The 25,088-nt window shown below is 35.6% G+C and overlaps 1 protein-coding gene across 4 annotated transcripts in view; it reads left to right on the top strand.

Moving 5' to 3' along the window:
* The window catches only part of l(1)G0289 (plexin domain containing lethal (1) G0289), a 204,269-nt gene that overhangs the window by 131,121 nt on the left and 48,060 nt on the right, over positions 1-25,088 (top strand). For all 4 annotated transcript variants that reach the window (XM_081736965.1, XM_081736967.1, XM_081736964.1 and 1 more), the window contains exon 2: positions 16,083-16,606. In XM_081736965.1, the coding sequence (XP_081593091.1) occupies positions 16,083-16,606 (524 nt within the window). The remainder of the gene's footprint in view (positions 1-16,082; positions 16,607-25,088) is intronic.

The raw sequence follows: 25,088 nt of genomic DNA, 5'->3' as shown, positions 1-25,088 counted from the left end.
TGAACGTATTATTGTATATATTTAAGACAAACTAATATAAAATGTCAAGTTGAGAAAAGCGATCATTTCCGTCATATTTCACTCTTCGAGTTTAACCGAGGATTCAGTGTAGCAGAAGCTGCGAGAACAATTTGTGCAGTGTACCAGAATGAAGCCATTGCTGAAAGAACAGCAGAGAAATGGTTTCCCCGCTTTCGAGCAGGACAGTTTGACTTGTCTAATGATCTGCATTCTGGAAAATCTTCAGATTTTGATGAAAATCCCTTGAATGAGCATCTTCGTCAAACAACTCGGGAAATGGCCCAAGTTTTTGAATGTGGTGTATGCAATGTATTATCACACTCGTAGAATATTTTTATGTTATGTCTATGTTGTGTTTGTATTTGAATTAACAGAACAGCAGAATAAAAATAAAATATAAACTATAAGAACCGCACGAACTTATGCATCGACCCAATATTTAAGAACAATGCATTTATGTTTAATATAGCACTTGGTATGCATTATTTAACCCTTTATAACTCATCCAAATTGTGTATTAAAAAAAAAAAAAAAAAAAAAACTACCTATCATGTATGTGGCAGGTAAGGAGTTTGTACCGGCAACCGACCTTATTCAGAATAGCAACATAATATCCTGCCCTTCCGGTAAAATACAGTTCTGTTGGCAGCCCTGGTCCTACGTGCTCACACGTGCTAACTGGAAAATACCTCATTAATGTGTATATGTACTACTTCTGTCCTCTCTAAAATGAACAACAAATTTCCAGTTCCTCTCCAGAGAAAAACAATAATCACTGAATTTATTACACTTAGCATAAAAGGGAATTTGTGTTGATGCGAAAATCCCACTGAAAATTAGGGATGGCCGGAACCGGTTACTACGATCCGGTTCCGGAACCGGAACTTTGTGGCCACTCCTATGCTAAATCCGAGCTGCTGGCAGGCTGTGAACAGTGTGCTAGATTAAATGCTGGAAGCGACAGGCGGCGGCCGCTTGTCTAATTTGGCTAAACAAACTTGGTATATATATACCACATTGACTTGACACCTAGTCTTCCGTTCCAAGCGCTGCTATCGGCTGAAGGAATTCCACTCCCTTTCGTCATTCGCACTCTCGTTTAGCAAGAGCTGAACTCTTATTGGCTCAACGCGTGGGTATGTCGAAGATATGAGCTTGAGTTCGTATTTTTTGCCACATCTTAAGACATTTTGGCAGCACTATAACTGCTAACTCATTAGCTAAACAGGCAAACTGGCGAACTCATTTGCCTAAACACCTACTGGTGGACCAAGAATTTTTTTTTCTGGGGTACACAAGCGGGTCAGGGTGGGGAGGACACAAGCGTATGGTCCTCTTTGCACTGTTTCGAAGGTGAACTTTGTGCCTCCTTTACGGGTCTTTGGGGAGATTTTCGATCCAGGTTGGAACCGGTTCTGAAAACCGGATCTCCAAGAACGGGTTCCGCCGGAACCGGAACTTTGTGGCCATCCCTACTGAAAATCTATTCTGAGGTGAACTACCTTTATATTGTTGCTTAGTTATCATTGTCCCAAACAGCAACCACGAGGAAGTAAGACAATTTACGTGGGACAGATGTTTGCTGTTTTAAGTTGTGTTACAGTACAAGAAGACGGGCTCGAATTAATTGTCGTGGTGGCCCATGGCGGTTTTATTACGCGACTGATAAACTTGTGTCTTCCAGGTGAGAAAAAGACACTAATCGACTTGAGATTGCAAACGCTGATATTCATTGCCAGCTTCTAACAATTCAACATGCACTACTTGACCTTGAGAAGGATAATAATGGTAGTGTCGTTACGTGCGTACATTAGGAAAAATAACTTCAGTGAGCTTCAGCGCAGTTGTTTCCTTTTTCATGCTTTCTTTAATTTTACTTTTTAATACTAATTGTATGGTTATAATTTCATTGTATATGCTTAATTGTTCTGACCTTAGTGAATAAAATTGTTGAGTAAGTTGGGCATAAAAAGTAAATCTTCGCATGCGTTACTGAGGAAAGAAGTTCAAGTTTCCTTGCAAATTGTGGTACTAGGAAATCTATTTAATAAAGACTTAAGGCCAAGGAAGTTTTATGGGAAATTAAGCTAAGATATGCTGGTACTTTTTATCAGAGGTTACAAATAATGCAATTCTATAGAGGCAATGGGGAAACTGAAACGTAAAAACGAACTACAAAACTTACGCCAGCTTTTGGTTGAGATATAGCCAAATGCATAGCTCGTGTGTCTTTGGCGTATGATTCCATGTTCTGTTGGGGCCGCGGTAGCTCAGTGGTAGAGCGTTTACCTCTGGTGCGTGGGGTCTCTAGTTCGATCTCAGCCCGCGCCAAGTGAACTTTGTGATGGACAAACATCGTGTGCTTGGGTTTCCTCAGGATTCTCGCGTTTCCTCCCACTTTCTTCATCACACCATTTCATTCATTTCTCATCATCCCATCTCCTTTTAGCCTAACCGGCAAAATCGTGGGACGTAAAACTTAAAAGATTTCTTTTCATTTTTCATGTTTTGTTCTCAGTTGGTGGATAGTTTCTTCCGCTGTGGATCCACAGTAGGAAATAATTGGGTAACAACTTGAATTAAGATGTTTCAAACTCTTTCTGTAGACAGACAAACATAGAAATAATGCCGTTGAGATTTGATGCGAGGTCTTTCATCCGATCCGTAGATTTTCATAGAACATAACACCATACAAGGGCTGTCTAAAAAATATCCGACCTTTGGCCAGAAAAATAGTTGCGAATACCTGACAGATTTGGGACCCTAATCCTCTTCAAAGTAGGCCCCTTGTGCTTCCACACACACAGCCCACCGATCCTTCCACTGCTGGAAACACCGCTGGAAGTCTTCTTTTGGAATGTTGTTCAGCTCCGTCGTCGTGTTCCGCATTATGTCTTCTCTACTCTCAAAACGGGATCCCTTCAGAGGCGTCTTCAATTTTGGAAACAACCAGAAGTCACAAGGAGCCAGGTCTGGAGAGTAGGGAGGTTGACGAACGGTTGTAATTCCATGTTTGGCTAAGAACGTGTGGATCAATTGGGATGAATGTGCTGGGGCGTTGTCATGATGGACGTGCCAGTTCTTCGCTGTCCACATGTCTGGTCTTTTGCGCCGGACTGCGTCACGGAGTCGCCTGAGAACATCTTGATAGTACTCCTTTGTCACTGTTTGTCCTTCCGGTGCGTACTCGTGATGCACAATTCCACGGGCATCGAAGAAAACAGTCAGCAACACCTTGATTTTGCTTCGCACCTGCCGCGCTTTCTTCGGCCTTGGAGAATCGGGATGCTTCCATTGAGACGATTGTTGTTTTGTTTCTGGGTCGTACCCGTACACCCATGACTCATCTCCAGTTATCACGGAATTCAGATACCCAGGATCAGTGTTGGTGGTGTCCAGAAGGTCCTGTGCAACGTCAAAACGGGTGTCTTTTTGTTCCTGAGACAACAACTTGGGTACAAATTTAGCAGCCACTCGTTTCATGTTCAAATCGTCACGCAAAATTGCATGTGCAGAATCTTTACTCACTCCAACATCTTCTGCAATCTCCCGCAGTGTCAAACGGCGATCTGCCATCACCAAATTTCGCACCCGCTCAACAACAGCTGCATTCCGAGCAGTTTGGGGCCTGCCGCTACGCTGCTCACTCTCGACTGATGTGCGGCCATCTTTGAATCGGTTGAACCATTGTTTAATTTGTGTTACACCCATCGCATCTTCTCCAAACACCTGCTGAATCTTACGAATTGTTTGGCTTTGAGAATCACCCAGCCTTTGACAGAATTTGATGCAGTATCTTTGCTCAATTCGTTCAGTCATCTTGCGAGAAACACTAAATCCGACGAACACTACCAACAGCACCTCACTTCGCGACCACCAGCTCACGACTGGCACACGTGAACGCGGTGAAAAAATTCAAGCATGCGCATTAAGGTTCCTCCTTCCACCGTACACGGTGGCGCCGCCTGAGAATCACTACTTTGCGTGGAAAAAATTAAGGTCGGATACTTTTTAGACAGGCCTCAAGTTGAGATAAACATTAATGATGATCGGTTAGCATATAGGCTTCCAGATCCCTTTTTAATTTGTAACTTTATTTAATTCCTGCTTTTTTTTTTTTTTTTTTTATGAGGATATTAATTGATAAACGAAAACTGAAAGTTCTGACTTTTCCAAACTTGCCTTTGAACAGATTTCATAAATCAATATGTAGGTAATGGTTTTTCAAATGTGTTAACTCATTCGTGAACCTATATAAAAATTGTAAATTGTGTTTTTTCAATAACCTTTAGAATTAACAACAGTCGATAATTTGTGTATTAAGGATTTTTTCTCACGATTCCGTCTATTAGGTTAAAGTAGGCGAAGAGCAATGAATGATGATAATAAAAAGAATTATAAAAGAGCGGACAATATATAACATGTTGCGAGCGGGATTCGAACCTGCGACAGAGGTGTCTCGCAATTGCGAACTTAACGCTTAAGTATTGGTTGATTTATTATGTGTATAATGATAGCAGCGAGGTTATTCGTTCCTGTCACGATAAACACTAATGAAGTAAATTACCGGTATTGGAGAAAACACTAGAATAACTAGAATAGAATGTGAAAGTCTGAGTCATTTCCAACTAAATGCTCTGTGACGTCATGGTCTACTGCTTCCCTTCTGAGTAAACCACGTAAAGATGGGAAGAAGAAGGTGGGAAACCTGATAGACAGTGGTGACAGGCGTACTACTCATGGATCCATGACTACGTGTACACTGTCAACACCATTAATTCCATTCTCCTATCTTATCCCCTTTCCTCCGTAGCATAAAAGCGGGCGTCTACGTCCAGTTGGAAATGCCTGCTGTAAGTGCTAAAAGAGAGGAAAAGGAAATAAAGCTAAAATGTAATGAAAGGCTGTCCTAAAAATGTTTATATGTAATCAACAAACAAAGTTATTTGTCAGTCAAAACTGTAAAAACTCATAACATTTATATAGCAGATTCGAACAAGGTTATGTTTCATTTTAAACGAAGGGTCTGACTGACTAACGAAAGGCCTATTCGTCCACGTGGTCAGTAGGGAAACAATTACGCTGCTAGAATAGACTTGGAACGGTGTCTTTTTAATCAAACAGGAGGATGAAGAAGAAAGTTAAATATATCTGAAGTGCTGTCCGTATTATGATACTGTATTACTATAAAAAAATAATAGATAGCCTTTAATTTGAAAGTCTTTAAGCGTAATTGTTGCCCTAATAACGTTAGGCTGCATAAAAACCTTATACAGCGAAATAAATGCATCAAATTTTAATGTTGGGAGGAACAATGGACAGGAATACTGATAGGAATCTTTTCTGATTCTAGCATTACCTATTAAGGAAAAGGATTGGTAACCCCTTTCGCTCCTATCAGTAGCATAGCCAAAACTTTGTTGGGGATGAGGGTGTTTAGGTGCTGTAAAAATCCCATAGTAGCGTGTCGGGTCTTTAGATGGACTGATTTGGCTGTGTATTGACCCATAGGAATCCGCTATCATCCTCAGGTGAGATTAAATTAGTATATCCTTCATTTAAACATTGCCTGAAAGTGTGCACAACTATGTAAGAAGAGGATTTCGGAGGTTGATTAAGTGGGTTAGTTGATGTTTGTCTTCTTCAGCATTAACGCTGTTGGAGACTGAACCTACTAATTAATGGGTTTGTATTCTAGGCAAGTATCGCACAACGAATAGAACACGAGAACGTAAATATAAAATACTTACGGTAGCCACTTGGCCTCAACTTAATTATCTTGAGCTTTAACGAATGAAAATATTACTCATCATAGTAGTGCCATAGGAATTAGTTTCCTAAAAATATTGGCGACAATGGACAATTATTCATCATTTGCTTGAAGTTCGTCAATTTTTTTTTTTTTTTTTTTTTTAAACACATCGTGCGTAATAATGTCACATAACCTGTACTTTTTCGTATTATTTCCTGGTAAAGATACGAAATGAGTGAAACTGATGTAACGTTTGCTGTAACCTATTGGTACCTATTATTATTGTAAGCTAACCGAATGATGCGTATTAACTTCCTTAATAAACAGCATATCTATATCGCCCATCGAAAAATCTTTTGTCCTTTACATTATGGTAATCAATACATGCTTTGGAAGGAGGTGGCAAAATAATAAGAGAATGAGCGTCTGCACGATATAATCTCCATTAGTACTCTTTAACGTATTCTGTGGTAAATTGAAGGGGATAAAAATCTCTCCACAGCACTTTCCCCAGGATAGGCTACAAACAGCTCCTTTTCTTGAATCGAGAAACAATGTTTGTAAGCAATGTTGCCGGATCTGTCATATTAAAAATGGCTTTAGGCAGTGTCTCAAAATTGTTTCGTGATTGAAGCCGCCTTATTTTCTCTCTCTTTCTCTCCCGTAAGACATTGTAGAGTCTTGTGGTGAAACTCCAGACGTTACACAATACTGATGTACATTGGATTCTTTCCTGTTTTCTATCAAACACACAGATTTAATTTGCATTTTCAGTTACTGTGAACATATAGTTTCGCAAATAATGAGTTTTTATGCGTTATATCTGGTTGGTTTTACATCAAACATGTAAAGTGGTAATCAACAGTTTACTACACTGGTAATCAATTCGATCCAAGAAGTACTCAGTAAATTTTGAAATAAATTTCTCATATTAAATTACGAAACAAGAGTGTGAATATACCTATTTGGATTGCTAAACAGGCAGACAGTGTAGAATTTGTTTTTGGCAAGACTTCAACATGATTGTGATTGCACTTACTATATTTACAATAGACAAGGTTCATTACTAAGAGTATGACCTTATGACGTGAAAACTATTCTGGATAAAATTTAAATAAATGCATTTGAAGCATTTCAATAAAACATTACGTTGGATTAAAATAGTTGTAGGACTTGGAAATTTAAACTTGTAAGTTAGTGTTAGCACAATATTTTATACAGTAAAAAAATGTTCATTTCATTAAGGCCTTTGTATGCTTCTTTAAATAGAGTATACTACACATTTCAATGCGCTTCTTGTTTATGCTGCCCAGATCACTATCGAAACGTCAGGCATAGAATTAACATTTTTTACTTCGCAAATAGAAATAGAAATTGCTAACACATTCGATCTTCATCTAAAAAAGAAATTACTTGGGTTTTATCTATACAGATTGCACATCATATTTCCATATTGCGAATGAGGCTATCCAGCAGCTCGTATAGTAATACGTCTCTCTTGCATAAACCCGACCCACGTCACCTAGAATCCCTGGTGTTTGGTTTTCGGTTTGCAATCAGACTTACAAAGGCTTCCCAGACACGTTCAGTTATATTAAGAACCGGGAAGCGTACTGGCCACTCCACACTCATGGTACTTATAACGTGTCTATGGTCTACTCTACTCACTGCAAGTTTTGTAGAACAAGATAGTTATGGCGGTGCCGGGGTAATGATATTGGATGACGTCATGTTAGGGATACGAACACCCCTGTGTGTACTTTCAAAGGATAGAATGTTGAGTGTGATCTATCGGGACATTATTCTGTGGTGTATATGACACTAGTTTTCGTCTAGTAGGCGATAATGGCCGCCAACACAGTGCAGGTAATAGAGAAATACCTGGAATACAAGGATATTACAGATGTGTAGTGGCCACCACGCTGACCAGTTCTCCGATTGAAAAGTCTGGCACGACCTTCTACGTACGATTGCAACCCGAAACCCATCTGGACGAACTAGGATGTTTGTGTAAGAGCGGGAATGTTAAGATACGAGCTGCTGGATGGACTTATCCACAGTACGGAAATACATGTTCAATCTGCATAGCGATACGGGTGATAGAACCCAATACTGAACGTTTCTGGTGATGTCGAACGGAACCGATGTGAAATCGACAGTACGAACCCTCGAAAAATAGGTGTCTTACAGATGCCATTTCTTGTTTCTATATCATACGAGCTTCATTATGGTCCAGTCATCTAATAATTTAAATATCCAATTATGTAAACAGCTGCAATTTTCGATGGTTTGTTAAATGAAAGTAATATTTAATTAGAAATGACCATATTGAAGTTACAAAAACTGTTGGTAGAAAATTCTATATATGGAACTAGCAGCGTTCACCCCGCTTCGCTGGGGTCACCCCGGAACGCAATAAACTTTGTTACTTAGATAATTTTTACTTTTTCGCTTTCAAGTGATATGATAAAAACCATAGAAGATTGCAGTAAATGTTAACATTATATCGCCTGTCATTTATGTTAACCCGCCGAGTGACACGGTCATGTGGGTTGCATATAAATACGGTTAGATTTAGCTATGATGAGCTAACAAAGGATTTCTACGTTATGGACACTTGAATGGTCAATTATCTCAAGACACTGGTAATTGAAAATTAAAGTGATATGATAAAAACCATCTAGGGTCCAAATCTTAATAACCCCCCAAAAATGAAAGAAATTGGTTCAGCCGTATTAGCGTGATGAGCTAACAAAGGATTTGTACGTTCTCTTTTATATATATAGATTAATACAGGCTTTCCGGTTGTTCCCATCATGACTTCTTTTCTGGACCATATAAAGAATCGAAATATCGCACATTCAAGAAATTTAACGGAAGCAATTTTTCCATAAGAAGTGTGGGTTGTTCTTTATTCCCGTATTATCTTTATTCTTGATAGTTTTCAGTTATACCAATATAAAATCAAGAGAATGTCAATTAGTACTACTTTCAAAACATAAGTATACTAATATTAAATATGAACAAGAAATTTTAAATAAATAATTATAAATTTGCTTTGAAAAGAGTCGAGTTTATTATGGTCCGTAAAATATTCTGACTAATTAAAGTGTTCCTCACTTGAAAAAATAAAAAATGATAACCACTGGTATAGGTTGGCAAAAGTTGAATGAAGTTCATTTGTCCTAGTTCTTCAATTTGTTTCGTGTTTAGTATTCATCTATTCGTCTTAACTCCATATTATTAATATTTGACAACGTATTTTTATAGAAGTTGGAAAATAGTAGTGTTTGCAATAAGGCACTTCTGTGTAGGCCAATTTTTAGCGTGTGTGCTTTTTTAATATGTGTAGCCTAGGTTCCCGATGAAAATCCGAATTTTCAATTGTATCCAACTTCGCGTAGCAGTTGAGGCATTGGTTCAATTAAGAGGTACCGAAATCCGGTCTAGAGAAGCCAGAAATGACTTGATAACCAATGCGGGAACAAGCCGATGTATCTAAGAAGTTAGAAAATGAAACAATAATAACTGTAAAACCTTAAGACAATAATAAACAGTAAGACCTTAAGGCTGCTAAACAATATCATCTTTTTTTATGTTTTTCAAAATATGTAAATCAAATAGTAATACTGGAATATCTCTCTCTGCGTATTAGTATTTAAATCTGATTATTTTATTTCTGATAATACAGTTTGTGCTGTCGATATGTGCCACATTGTGAAGGAATATCTTCAAATCGTCTATGATGTCATAAACGTAGGTGGTGAATTAAGCAAGAACGAAGACAGTCTCAGCAGCATTCACAGGTTTTCTGAATAACACTTTTTTTTTCACTTAGGACAAAATTATGCACATATAATTCTTTGATTTTTCCAATACCCTTAAAAAATGTTTGAGGAGAATGGTGATGGAGCATCTTTTCAGAAATTCACACTAGTGCAAAGAATAATAAACAATGGGCTGCTTCCGCACAAGACAAGAGTTCATTGGATGAGTTTTTGTTTCTGCGGCGATGATTTTGATTCCTTAAACCATAGTTATTTGATGTGCCGATTGTGTATTACTGAATTTGAACGTGATGGCGTCAAGAATACCATATCCCTTCATAACGTTTATCGCCACGGGAATTTAAAGAGTTTAAATTGAGATAGATTCAGTAAAATGGCCTACTATGGATGTCTATATAAGTTAGTAGGTAGTAAATGAGAGTATATATGGGCTCTTTCATCCTTGAAAACTGAACAGATTTTCTTTTGACACTTCCATCTCACACAAATTACGTAATGAAATGGTGCCAGGTTCCTCTTATTAAATAACCTTGATTGTTCTGTGACAACTTGAATGAAGATGTATAGTTCTATGTACACTCAAAAAGAATTTCGTTGGCAAGGAGAGATTCTAATATACAAGCATACACAGCCACTGACACACAAAAGTTTTTGTGGGGCCGCGGTGGCTCAGTGGTAGAGCGTTCATCTCTGGTGCTTGGGGTCCCGGGTTCGATCCCAGCCCCCGCCAAGTGAACTTTGTGGTGGACAAACACCGTGTGCGTGGGTTTTCTCGGGGTTCTCCCGTTTCCTCCCACTTTCTTCATTCCACCATTTCATTCATTACTCATCATCACCGTCTCCTTTAGCCTAACCGGCATAACCGTGGGACGTAAAACTTAAAGATTTCATTTCATTTCATTTACAAAAGTTTTTGTTGTTTTGATTATCTGTGGTTTTGATATGGATTCATGCCTACTGGTATTTATCTATCTATCTATCTATCTATCTATCTATCTATCTATCTATCTATCTATCTATATATATATATATATATATATATATATATATATATATAATGAGAAAACTAACTGATCAGTTCCTAAGCCAAACTGCTTAAGCTAGAAGCTAGAAATTTGGACAGTATATAAACTTTATGTCGTAATATACCACTAAAGAAATATATTTGGGAATTTGCCTCGGTCCATTTCCCAGAATCCCTTCAAGTTAGGCATAGAATTTAGTATTTTGAGCCTTAATTTAAATAATTAAACATGTGTTTAAGCGTTTTTTAACTTGACCTAGAAGGGAACTAAAAGGGACGAAGTGGTTCACTGCGATGCCCATACGAGACGTTCGTGCAAGACTTAAAAGTTCAGATGAACTTTATATGGAAAACAGGAGAAGGAACACAAAATATTGCCGCAATAAACATGGGACCATTTGCTACTTGTTATATACAAATCCTTATCAATTTAATGGAAACACACCAATATATGGGTTGCAGCGGTCAGGCGGTGACTGCAGCGCCGGACTGTTGGTGGTGGTGTGTTGGGCAAATTCCATACTACATGGATGAGCAGAGAACGGGAGTGTACAGTACAGTGAACTAAGCAAACGGTAATAGGGTGAAATGGGCGAATAGTTTTGGAACAAAATAAATAAAAACACTAATGATTTTCAACGTTTGTGAGTCTATGACTCTGTAAATTATTTATATAGGGGAAAGCCATCTTTGATTTTTCATCCGTTTGGTTTTTCTTTCCTTAAAACATCAATCACAAGAGGAGTATATATATCGCACGCAGTCTATAGCACTCATCCGATTCTTCCCAAACTTTGCATGAATGTAGATCTTGATTTCTTTAGTAATCATGCTAAATATTTTCCTGTACAGTTCTTCGGTTTCGATTTGAGCCATCAAAGCTTGAGTTTGAACTTGGTCAGATTTTCACACATACACATTATATATATATATATATATATATATATATATATATATATATATATATAAACAAACATTATTTGATATTTATACCAAAAATGATGGGAAAATACATGGAACAAATTTGTTAAACTTAATGAACATATAAAGGCAGTCAGGGTGTCTATCGGTCACGAAAGTCACGAATAAGTCAGGAAATCAGAAAACTGTCATGAAAGTCACGAAAAAGTCACGAAATTCAGCTTTTGGGTCACGATTTTTTTTACTGTGGAAATGTAAGTACAGATTGGAAAATTTTGTTCTATAAAACATCAGAATTCAACACAAAAAATGTCTATGGTTGGCTTTAGACGCTACCAAATCGCAAGCAAAGTACGTTTGTATCGCATGGATGAAAATTTGGCCTAATTCGCACCCAAATTCGCTCTTGAAAATGTTAGGAAATTTTATGATTTGGCAAAGAAAAGGTCACGATAAAGTCACGAAATTTCATTGTGGAATTTTAGTAGATACCCTGGCAGTGCATACTTATATAAAGATTTGCTAAAACCAATGAAGAACAATTTTATATTTCATTATACTTATTTGCTCAATCGGAAACCAGTACAAATTAAAATTCATTATTCAGTTAACATAATTAATTATGGCGTAATCTTGAAGCTTATTTACATACTTATATATAAGACATGACAAATCGATTAATATATAACTACAGTTTGCAAACTGATAATAAGAAATAGGTGGACTAATTATATGTTTTGTTCTGCTGTAGATTCTTCTGATAGCAGCAGCATTAAGTTAAATTCTCCTGATTTTCATTCACATCTCCCATTCTGATAAAACATTTATAAGGATATTATTCAGTGTAAAGTTGATTATTGTATTATAAATTGGTTTTAATAATGATGGTTTGTTTTAAACATGTGATGAAAGTATTATGCATTGTTAACTCATCATAGGAGTCGATTAAGCAGGACACAAGCAGGTAAATGTTTGTCAGATAGATACAAATACTTTACTACATGGTACATATCCTCCCCGTTGAACGCATTACAGTGGTTCGGATTCCACTTTAAACATTAGATTCACGACTCACATAACTCCAGCTAAACTTCAACAAATAAACAATAAATTTTCTTACGCGTACAAAATTAATTTAACAGATATATAACATCTCGATTCTAAATATTGCCGTAGTTCCGACTGTGATCAAGATTTTGAATTACAACAGAAATGTTTTCTGCCTTTTATGTTATTCATTGTGGAAACAACGGAAGTGATAGCTAAGTGCGTCTCTTTCACATATTAATTTTAAAAAAATCAGCAAGTTTATTGATCAAATCGGAATGATTTGTGTTGAGATATCAGATAAGTCACAATCCATGATGGCTTCATAGTTCCATTTCAGAGAACTCTTATCACAAATAAGTTTGTCCTCGCGCCGTGTGGACTTTGTGGTGGACAAACACCGTGCTCGTGGGTTTCCTCGGGGTTCTCCCGTTTCCTCCCACTTCCTTCACTCCACCATTTCACTCATTTCTCATAATCACCGTCTCCTTTAGCCTAACCGGCATAACCGTGGGCAGAGTTGGCGTGGGTCAATGAAAACTTGACCCACGACCCACCGTGACCCACGACCCACTGACCAACCAACCACCGTGACCCACTCTGACCCACCACGAACCACTCTCATCCAGTTTGACCTGAACATGAACAAATATTAGTTCTAGGGCCGCTAATAGTAGACTTTTTTTTTTTTATTTTTTACTGAAATGGGCCCACGACTCATTTTTGTTTTATTTAGCTTTTGTATGCTGTTTTGTGTATGTAATATAGTGAACATGTTTGATGCTTCATTTATAATTTCATGTTGGTATCGTATATGGAGTAAGAAAATTTTGTCTTAAATGGGCCCCCCTCGAACGGCGGGAAGCTTCCCTGGGGGGCATTTGCCCCCAGTCCCCCACAAGTTACGGCCCTGTCTGCAAGATAATACCCAAATCCTTTTCAAGATTAACTTTACAAGACAGAGATTATTATATCATATCTAATGCAGTCCCAATAGTATTTTTAATTCTTTCTTGATGGGTAATTATTTTTATCAATGTCCGCAGATCCGGGATAACAGGATATGACGAAATGTCTTCTTTGTCACTCGAAGTGCTTCTGTGGTGAGGTCATAAGACCATGTAATGACAGTAGTTCATAAGAAATTTCTTAGACGATATTATTATTATTATTATTATTATTATTATTATTATTATTATTATTATTATTATTATTATTATTAAAGTAATTTTATAGTGAACAAATTTTAGCTTGTACATTTCACACGAAATTAAGACATTTGTGTATTATTTTTTTCTTTCTTTTTAAGATTAAAACTTATCCTTTTAGTTATATTATAGATAGTACGCCAGTGATTCAATTAGATTATTTCCATCAAATTGCACCTCATAAATAGTTCGTAAAGTTGAAGATAAAGACATGAGAGATAGAGTTGGAATGTTAGCATAGTAGTAAATAATCCAGCAGAGACAGATTTAACTATGATCTGGCAGACAGGCAGGATGATTATAAACCTTCCGGAATTTTTTTTTTCTTTCGTATAACTATACTCGGAGCAAAATAAGACAATATTGAACTTCGAAGAGAGACTAGAGAATTATCCAAGTATAATTGAAGTATTGAAAGTTTACCCAGAGAAAATTTGTTTTCTCCAGGGTAAGAATTCCCCCGATCTTCCTCCTGAATTAGTCTCTGTACGTAGTATTATAGGGATGTCAAACTCAAGTAATCAATTAATCACTTTGCCAGCGAATTATCCAGACAAGGAGTGTGTCAAACGTATGAAATGAACTGAAAAGAAAAGTTTAATCATCCACCTTCATACTAATGAAGTTGGAATTCTTAATGCAGAGATCTAATATCAATATCTACATTGAATCAACAAGAAACAGTCTCAGGAAATTGCTCAATGTCAAAGAACAATAGTGCAATCACAATCATGTGAAAGTAACCATCCATCATTGGTGCACACGATAGTGAAATTTTTGCTTCAATATTTGTCCCGTTAAAATTAGATTTTAACTTCGAAAAAAATCTGAACAAGCTGGATTTTTATGGAGATCTTTATTTTACTGGCCTCAGCATATGCTGAAAAATACATTTAAATTGTGTGTGTGTTTTTGTTCTAAATCATTCGCAAGATATTATTATTTGTAGTCTTTTAGTAATTACTGTGTAAATAGACTAAGTAGACTGCAACCTAGAGCGGCAAATTTTAACATTTTTTAAAGTGGCAAATTACGGAAAAGAAAAAACTTGTGTACTTATTTATCCTCTTTAAAACTGACAAATATTAAGTAAACAAATATATTTATTTTTGAGCTGTAAAACTAACAAATTGTCTATCTATTTCTCTTACTGAGTATCAGAATATTACTAAACAAAGAAAGTGAATATTTACTCGATAGACCACTATACATTTCGATTTTCGATGTCTCAGGCCTCGGATAAAATTCAGTCCAAGTGGAGCGAAAAAAAAACCTCAAGCTATTTCGCATCAGGAATGTAACCGATGGCAGAAAAGACCACAAGGTAGATTAGCTGATTTACAAGTTTTATGTTGTTTAAATGGGAAAAATAAACCAGGTAAGTATTTTGTCGTTTGCCTTAAGACCTGAGACTCCTATAGACAATACCTTGTTATAGGTAAACTTAAATGGTTATATTTTTAAAAATATATATTTCTTGCAGAATATTAGGTTTTGAAACACTTTTGAGGATTTAAGTAGCATAAAACCTATTTCTAAGTACCATATATATTCAAAATTTTCCGGAAAGTGGTCAAACCCCGATAAGGGCGGCAAAACTCTAAATCCGGACCTGGGTCCAAGGCGGAGTTCAGGGTCCACATCTCGTATAGCCTTGGTGCTGAAAATGCCCATAAATAGAAACAAACTAATTATTAGGGATTAACAGTGGATGGCCCTGGCCCTCACTCTTACAAACAAAATGCTTAACATAAAAACAGCTTAACATAATGCTCGTATTAAATATTAGTGGCCCGCATTGTCTGGCAGGTTGAAAACTTAGTGCTCTGAAGTATATCTTTAAAGCATTACAGAAACGTAATAGTTGTTCGCAGTTACTTCCGGCGATTTTTTTTCTTTTTGGCAGTGTTATAGTAAATATGATGTCTTAATTATATAGGGGTGGCAACGGGTGTCATAAATTATTATTAGTGCTTTAGTTCTGTTCAAGTGCACACTTCAAGTGAAGTCAAAGAAGGCTTTCCCTGACATTTGTATCTGAGGAAAAGTAATAAAGTAATACGACGAAAAGTAATACTAATGTAGAACTGATAAAAAATTAACAGCCTTTTTACGATTTGTATGTATAATTGTGACAAATCAGCGGTTACATTATTAGAATGTACACCTGTATTTTGATATAGGTATACTGAATACATTTTATTTCATACATTATCATAAAATGTTCTTTATAGCATTGTTACACCCCTGTTGAATACTAGAATGTAAGTAAACTGAACATTAAACATGCAATATTAATTCTTGCTTGTTTTCTTTTGCAGAATCATATTACACATATCATGTAGGATCGTCCAACCAAATAAATGAATTGTTAGAACGTTCAAAAAACTATCCTAGTGTACATTTGTTGAGTAGGCGGGATACAGAACATAGTGAACCTGAAAAAAGTGATAAAAACCAAAGTGCTAAGAAACCTATCAATCTATATACGAAAAACAATACTGATAGTGAAAATGCAAGTGTTAAGACCGCAGTGAAAGGGGACGTAGAACTTAGTAGTACTGTTACATACGCTACTGTTAACACTACTGTTCCAGTGTCAAGTAATAGTAGTGTTCCTGTGAATGAGACGCAAGTGGAAGATGTGGATAAGAATCGAACTTCGTCGAACAGTACGAAAACTTCGACTTCAACACCCGCCAGCAAGGTGGACGATGGATTACTGGAGCCTTCACCAGAGACTACCACTGTTCATGAAGCTACAACGGAAGACGATTTGCCTGGCTATCCAAAAGAGCTGACAAACGAAACATTGGCGGAACACAATATCACCAAAGAGCAAGAGGTAAAGTGGTATTTTTAAATATTAATTTTCCAGCAATTTGTTAGTTTATTATTAAAAGTATTGTACCGACATTGGTAGGTAGTTGCTTAAAATTGAAGATTTTTTATGCATTCTTTGTCTTGATGTAGAATGACCATCTACAATCGTAGTATATCAAAATTAATTTGTTTATTTAAAATTGGCATCGTAAAAGAAACTACTCCCCTGAATCCTGGAATATGTCATGGGACATGGCACCTGCACCCCTCCTGAATTTCCTAGGCACTTTTGTTCCTTCTAGTCATTTTTTTCATGAGTGATTTGCGTACCATGAAACAGTTGCATCCGACAGTGAAACAAGTGAAACATAATAGGTCATTTATGTTTATGTTTTAATTTATTGTGCATTTCTTTTCTAGAATTGGCGTTTGTTTTGGGCAATTGTCATACCAAAGAACACACGTCTTGATGTACCAAGGCACAATGCTTTGCATATAATAAACACTATTTATTCTAATTATCTTATGAATATATCTGGTTTTGTGACCAAGATGTCTAATTCCATATTTATTGCAAGCACTTTCAACACATGATCTGATAAAGCTGCAATATATTTACTTTAAAAAGAAGATTATGTCCCTTGGCATTAAAAGTTAGTTTATAGTGAAGAAATTCAATTCTAATGAAAAAAGAGAGGCAAGCAATGATTTCTGGATAGTAATTTTATAGTTTGTTTTGTAACAAATCTAAATTATTCATTGAAAACAATTGATTATAATTAGATTTAATATTGTTCCTAGGTATAAAAATCCCTGTCCCTTGGTACGTACTTGGTATGTATAATAGGGGCGCAGTTGTAGGAAAAATCTCTTTCGTGTGCAATTTGATGATACAAACATACCGTTTGCGACATTCGATTATTCTCACGTTCCTGATGAACAATTACCACGGTGTCATTCTTTTCAGCCCTTAGGACGCGAGTGGTGACGCCATCAATATGGCCGGCACGTGAGAACCGCTCAACCTATTTTTATTCTGTTTGCGTCAAATAAAAAATTTAATTTCAAGCTAAAAATTATGTTCAGTGGCGTTTTTCATATGCAAGATAATTTAAAATGTACAAATGACTTTATATATTTTCCGAAATCAAAATTTGTGTTTTTTGGCAAATTACAAAGAAACTATCAGGTTCATGAAAAATGTTACAGAAGTCAATTTTAATGTAATTTAAGACCTTTAATTTGCTGTAAAGAAAATCAAAATCGGCCTATTAGTTCTCGAGGTATGGACATAAATCAATTAGTAGGAGTGCAGTTTTAAGTTTGCATACAAGTTGGTGATAAAAACATGCAGTTTGCGACATTTGATTATTCTCGTGTTCCTAATGAATAATTAACATATTATCACTCTTTTCCTCCCTTTGGACGCGTGTGATGACGTCATCAATATGGCCGCCACTTCAAAGTACTTGAAACGTATTATCTTGAGAATCACATAACCAATTTTTATTTTGTTTGCATCAAATGGAAGTTTTAGTTTAAAGCTAAAAATTATGTTCAGTGACATTTTTTCATATAAGCGATAATTAAAAATGTACGAGGGACTTTATATATTTTCCGAAATCAAAATTTGTTTTTTGTTAAATTACAAAGAAACTACCAGGTTTACGAAAACACGTAACAGGACATAAATTTTAGTGTAATTTAAGGCCTTTAATTTGCTGTAAAGAAAATCAAATTAGGCCTATTAGTTCTCGACGTATGGACATAAGTATTTTAAAAAAATCGTAAATGCTCGTCACTATCCAGTTGCAGACGTCATGAAGAAGACTCCATGTTGAAGATGACCACATTTTTAGGATAACCAAAATAAAGATATACGTAGGTGCTGATATCATAACATTGCAGGTAATTTGGGTACCTACAGTAGGTACTGCTTCTATAAAACGGTAGATGAGGCCACCCGCTAGCGCCATTTCGCTCTTCGACAACGCGATCCAGATTTTTAAGTTCCGGCTACTGTCCCATGACAATTCTGTTTCACATACCGACCCCCAAAAGGGAACCATCTCAAACTGATCATCCGACCGTAACCGAAATGTGGAACTGAAAAGCTAATTTTTAAATGCCGCAGCCGGCGGCGATAAGGACGAACCTTTCCAATACACCATCAAATATAATACACATACTGTGTCCATTCAAGATAGCATGAAAGATGTGAATTCCTGAATTGTGGTAAAATTTACTTAAAATATTGTTGGATAATAGCATATGAATCAATAACAAATGAACTGTAAATAAATTTGTATTTATTTTCTTTCAACTCTCGATAGAAACAATCAATGGAGTCACAAGAGCAGTTACTGGCACTCTGTTACACTTTTTAAAAATATATTGCACATAAAGAAAATATGTAATACAGAAATAACTTTTATTTTTCACCCCTGCGAACAAGGTACCTTTCTATTTTCGAAGAAATACTACCATTCAAAAGTGAAATCACTACACACATTGCAATTCCCGGCGGGAGCTCATGTGGTTCCGATTCCACGTTAATTAGTAGGTCCCGTCTCATATAGCCTCGCTGCTGAAAGGGACGTTAAACTCAAAATCAACTCATACACACATTGCACATGGCCAACCCAAGGTACCACTCTATATTTATTGATCAAACTCATCACCGCGCAGCTAACATCGTCATCTAGATATGAGGGTTACTCTTAAATTTATTATAACAAAATAATTCATTTGCACGGAAGATTGCACTTATTTCTAGTTTACGAGCAATGTATTAACTTTAAAATAGAATCTGGCGCACAAGATATGTAATTCACAGTACACAGACGTAATATCTCAATTTTCTTCACACCAATCATGGCCAACTGGCGAAGGTGTACAAGGGTTAACTTTATCATCTTGATTCCATACAATCATTTGGTAGTTTACTCTCTTTAAAGCTGGTATGAGTGAGTTTCGATTTGGAGGTAGTTTCTTCAATTTGTGTGCATTTTGTTGAACATATTCCAACGAAGTTCTGCAAAAGAAGTAATTTTTGTTGCTGCTTGATAAATTTGGCATGAATGCTTCAAAGCTGATCTATTAGTTTTGCAGAAAATTTTTGCCTTCCAAAATTCTGTAATGCAATTGATGGTCTCTTCATTAGAGTTTTCAAATGCATTCCAATAATGTGTTTTTCCTTTGCCGAATAAATATCCAGTATTGTCACATCCAGAGATGTCATGTAACGCTGGAAGTGCAGAAGCCTTTGTAGCGCCTACGATGTGGTAAATATCTGACAAAGCTACACAATTCCGTGCAGACGGTCTAAAGTAGGAGTTTGTGGGAAGTCTTGGGTAACTCCTTATGATAAAACTAAGATATCTATATCTTGAGCAAATATATAAAGCTTTGTAGCGCCTCCTTGTGTTGCATCTATAAACTGAACAGTTATCTTGGTATCTGCTTCCTCCTGAGTGCTACTTAAATTAGGTATTCCAAATTGCAGAGAGTTGCAACTACAAGGTTTTTCTGAGAGCATTTAGCATGTGAAATAATTTTCTCTGATAAGTAGTATATTAACTCATCTTTAGTGCTTATGTGCGGAAAAAGTTTGTTCATGGGAATGTTTGCTATTATCGTACTTTCTACAATCCTATATTAAACTGGAGCCATGCCTTGAAGTTCTTATATCTCACTTGATTCTTAATGGATTTGTTTTCATATCTATCAAATATCAGATGAATTCCGTGGAAGTCACAGTATTTTTTAATAATTAATTTTGTGAACTCTTTTGCTATGACGTGTCTTCACGTTTGGCACTTTACTTGAGCATGTAGCTCCGGCATTCCATCAACTAAAGCAACTGAGAAGTCCCTTTCGCATAGGATAGTTTTTAGTTCTTTCTTTGGTCAGTCGAAACCGGCAGCACTTGCACTTCTCCTCGAGAAGTATCAGATTTTGGTAGTCTTCAAAATTTTAGCTAACTTGCTTTTGTTACTGCATAGATGCATCATTTCATCTAAATTAAAAAGAGAACGTGGTACAAAAAAAAAAAAAAAAAAAAAAAGTCCCAGCGTATCACGTAAATCCGTCTGCGCTGTTTTGTTAGTTGCAATATTATGGTATCAGCACCTACGTATATCTTTATTTTCGTTATCCTAAAGATGTGGTCATCTTCAACATGGAGTCTACTTCATGACGTCTGGGTAGTGACGAGCATTTACGATTTTTTTTAAATACTTATGTCCATATCTCGAGAACTAATAGGCCGATTTTGATTTTCTTTACAGCAAATTATAGGCTTTAAATTACACTAAAATTTATGTCCCGTTACGTGTTTTCGTAAACCTGGTAGTTTCTTTGTAATTTGACAAAAAAACATTTTGATTTCGGAAAATATATAAAGTCCCTCGTACATTTTTAATTATCGCTTATATGAAAAAATGTCACTGAACATAATGTTTAGCTTGAAATTAAAGTTTTCATTTGACGCAAACAGAATAAAAATCGGTTGAGCAGTTCTCAAGATAATACGTGTTAAGTAGTTTGAAGTGCCGGCCATATTGATGACATCACCACACGCGTCCTAAGGTCTGGAAAGAGTTTTACCATGGTAGTTGTTCATAAGGAACGTGAGAATAATCGAATGTCGCAAACGGCATGTTTGTATCATCAACTTGCATACGAACTTAAAGCTGCGCCTCTACTAATACCAAGGAACAAAATGACCTCTCACCACAAATTGCTTTGGTGTCCTTCTCATTGATGCAATCCTTTGTAACTTTTATACTTTAATCTTTCGACATATTTTAACTGGAAATCTTCGTTGGATCTAGACTAGTATTAAAATTGAATTTAGAACTTATAAGTGTCACTAAATTACTTTTTGATTAAACTTGTTCAGTATCATTTTCATCAAGATATTTATAACATGTTATAAAAAGTGATTTGTCTATTATTTCCGCTGAAACTTCTTTTATATAGCATACGTCATTCAACCTTGACTTTGTTCTTTTCTTCATCCACTTTATCACCTTATCACCTTCATACTTCCTCCCCTATGTGTGTTCGTTCCCAAGTAGTCATTCGTATGGATTAGCGAAATATTAATAGAATGTAAGCCAGTTGTATTCTAATAAAATAAACTTTCTAACGTCACTGCCCACAGTGGATCATAGGCTGTCAGATGCGTTTTAATTGGCTGATGCGAGGTCATCATATCGATTCTCATCACAATTATTTGTGGCTTTCTAAACTGAAGTTGCGTTCTTTTAGTGTAGTCTTCCTGGTTCCTTTGCCTGTGTTGGATACCAAACCCGGGACAAGAAATACAAAACACACACATGCTCGGCAAACACGTTAGTTTTTAGTAATTTATTTTTAGCGCTACTCAAGATTAATGACAATTACAGTTAAGTCAATTCGAAATTTCAAATGCAAAAGGGATCGTGTTATATTGATTAAAGACTAGAATTTTACCAGAAATACGCTTGTGCGATTATTTTAGTCCTAAAACCAAGTTATTTCAGAGTTACTGCTTCTGCAAGTTTCCTAATTATGCCGTTAGGGATAAGCTCGCGTTTCATGTTACATAATGCAAGGCATTTCTTTTCAGATCTCATGGACCCTCACTAATACGTCAGATGACACAGAGGAACATACATTCATAATTCTCTATATATATATATTCATGATTCTCTTCTCTATGTGTCACATTAACTTAAGACTTTACTAAATAAAGATGAATAGATATGAAAGGGCACGAAAAAATACCTTGATCTAAGGTGTACCTTTTTTTTATTTGCACTTCATGTTTTGTAATACAACTAAATAAACAAATAGGCTAAATTTAATACTTCTATTGACAAACTATTCGTAATGTATACTTGCAAATTTCCTTTTTTTTCTCTCTCTCTCCTTTGTAATACAGTGTAAGCATCATCTTAAATATAAGCAATTGTAACACATGTAAAAATAAATAAATAAAATAAAAATAAGCATGCCATACAACTGAAAATAAGCGACTGTGTGAAACCTCTAAATATTGAACTATTTAAAAATATTCTACTCACTTATTCTGCATACATATTGAAAAATACAAGATGAATGTTCATATAGATTCAGCATGGATTTTTATTGAGACGCTAATATTACAGCATTCAAGTGTACTCTTTAGTTTTACAAATTTTGATACTAAAAACCCTTTACTTCCATGGAAATGACACTAAAACTAAATAAGTTACTAAAAATACCTTGATATACAGATGTATTTTTTTCTTTACTTGCACATCATTTTTTCTTATACAAGTACGTAAGCTAAATTTAATACTTTTATTGACAAAGTATTCATAATATATGCTTCCAAATTTTCTTTAACTCCTTTTGCCTTTGTAATATAAGCATCATCTTAAACATAGATGCAATTATAACACGTTTTTAAAAAATCAGCATACCATACAACTAAAAATAAGCGACTCTATGGTGCCTTTAAATATTGAACTATTTGAAAACAATCTACTCATTTAGATGCAAAATAAATTTTTACTGGTACGTTAACATTTCAGTATTCAGGTATATTTTTACTTTTGCGATACATAAAACCTTTACTTGCAGTTACAAACGAAAAAATACGTACCTAGATATAGACAAACAAATTGTAATCACTTTAATTACAGTTATCTTCCAACATAGTTATCTATATACCTATCTTTCATAGTATAACAATCAATCTTTCATTGACACAAAATTACTAAACCATTGTTCCGGCAAGACTGCGTTTCCGAGATATACGATGCCAGATGTCCAGAGTATCGAGATGTACTACCATGAGCAAAATAAATGACGCGTCTCTTTATTTTGAAGTTTTTTGAAAATATCTCCGTTTTCTTTATATGTTCGAAATTTCGGAAGATTTTCCCAGTAGGACAGGTTAATAACAAACCCGTTTTTAATATTTGTGTTAGATATTAGCTTAAAGTAAAGAAATTAGAAGCAAAAAACATTAAATCGACAGAAATCTCGAGAATTACCAACTCTGCTAAAGTGGGAAATTTTCAAGAACACGAGGGAATTCTGCATTTCAACACGAAGCAGCGACATCTATGTCATTGAGAGAAATGTGGATTAAATCTACAAACTAAACTTTTAACGAATATTTCTAGTATGTCTTATTATATGCATTATCTGCAAACTCCAAATATATGAATATATGCTAAGTATTAACATAAAGATAGAGCAAATAGTGGAAATTATCTATGGAAAAGGACGAATTGGTAGGACGATCGTAATGAAATATCGTCTTTACCGGAACAGACTCAGTTCACGTAAAAAAACAAATAGCTCAGTTAGTTAAAGCAACGAGTCAGTATGCTGAAGGTAGCGGGTTCGATCCCGTGGAAGTGCCGTTATCATTTTTATCACTACACTACTGTTATTTTTTTATTTTTTTATTTGGGAAAGAATCAAATTGTAACGTATGTGTAAAACTCATGACGATACCAAAAAAAGAAAAAATGCTGTTGTCGCACTTGCATTAGCGTCCCTAATTTTGTTTGCAAACAGTTTCGTAATTATTTCCCCTGTGCTCACTGCTCACCATATGCTCGCTGGCGCATAACGAATGTTTCCCAGTAAATGTTAATTCTAATTTGGAGAATTTTATAGTTTCACAATATTTCTCACTAGATAGTCTTCTATCTACGTGTTTGGATATTTTGATAACAGATTTCCCTATTAAATGTTTAATTTTCCCTAGATGTTTAATTACGGAAAAGTTTTACAATGTATTTGTATTGAATTGAAATTGTTTTGAATTTACTACATAAGGTAAGTAGACCGAAGGAGGAGAACTCAAGTAATTGATATTCTACGTAAAAGCAACCTATTGTAGAATGATGATGCTTCTTACCTTCAGCACATAATCTTTACGTTAGAGAGTCAGAGAGAGAAAAATCCTGGTTTTTCCTCCTCTATGACCACCCATCTTAAACCTCTACATATCATTGTTCGTCTCACAAAATTTCGGTGCTCCAAAAACATTCAAATAATAATAATAATAATAATAATAATAATAATAATAATCCTGAATATGCCATCCTTACATAATGTAGGATATCTTAATTTCCTAGTTTAAATCTTAAATATCTTAGTTTAAAATGCTTTCTTTAGTACTTATTTGAGCAACCATGTAGGAGGGGGTACGACTTTTTATTTTGCCCCTCTCATTTCAGTACCCTCCCAACAAAAAAAAAAAAAATTCTGATAAGCAGGGCAGACAAAATACATAAGAAATATATTTATAGCATCCTCTCCCCCCTTAATAATTGGAATATCACATAGCTTTTTTTATTCTACCGAAGATAGCCCTGTGTGGTTAGGGGTAGGTAACTAAAGAAATACCTAATATATAGCGCCCCTTGATTGTAATATTACAGCTTCTTTATTTGTTCGAGGGAGCTCCCACACAACCAAGGGTGACAAAAAGTATAGGAAAAGTGTCTATTGAT

The sequence above is a fragment of the Thermobia domestica genome, chromosome 13 (assembly GCF_964235325.1).
Source record: "Thermobia domestica chromosome 13, izTheDome1.hap1.1, whole genome shotgun sequence".
Classification (NCBI taxonomy): domain Eukaryota; kingdom Metazoa; phylum Arthropoda; class Insecta; order Zygentoma; family Lepismatidae; genus Thermobia; species Thermobia domestica.
Note: the sequence above shows the minus strand (reverse complement) of the source record. Positions and strands in the feature narration are given on the sequence as shown.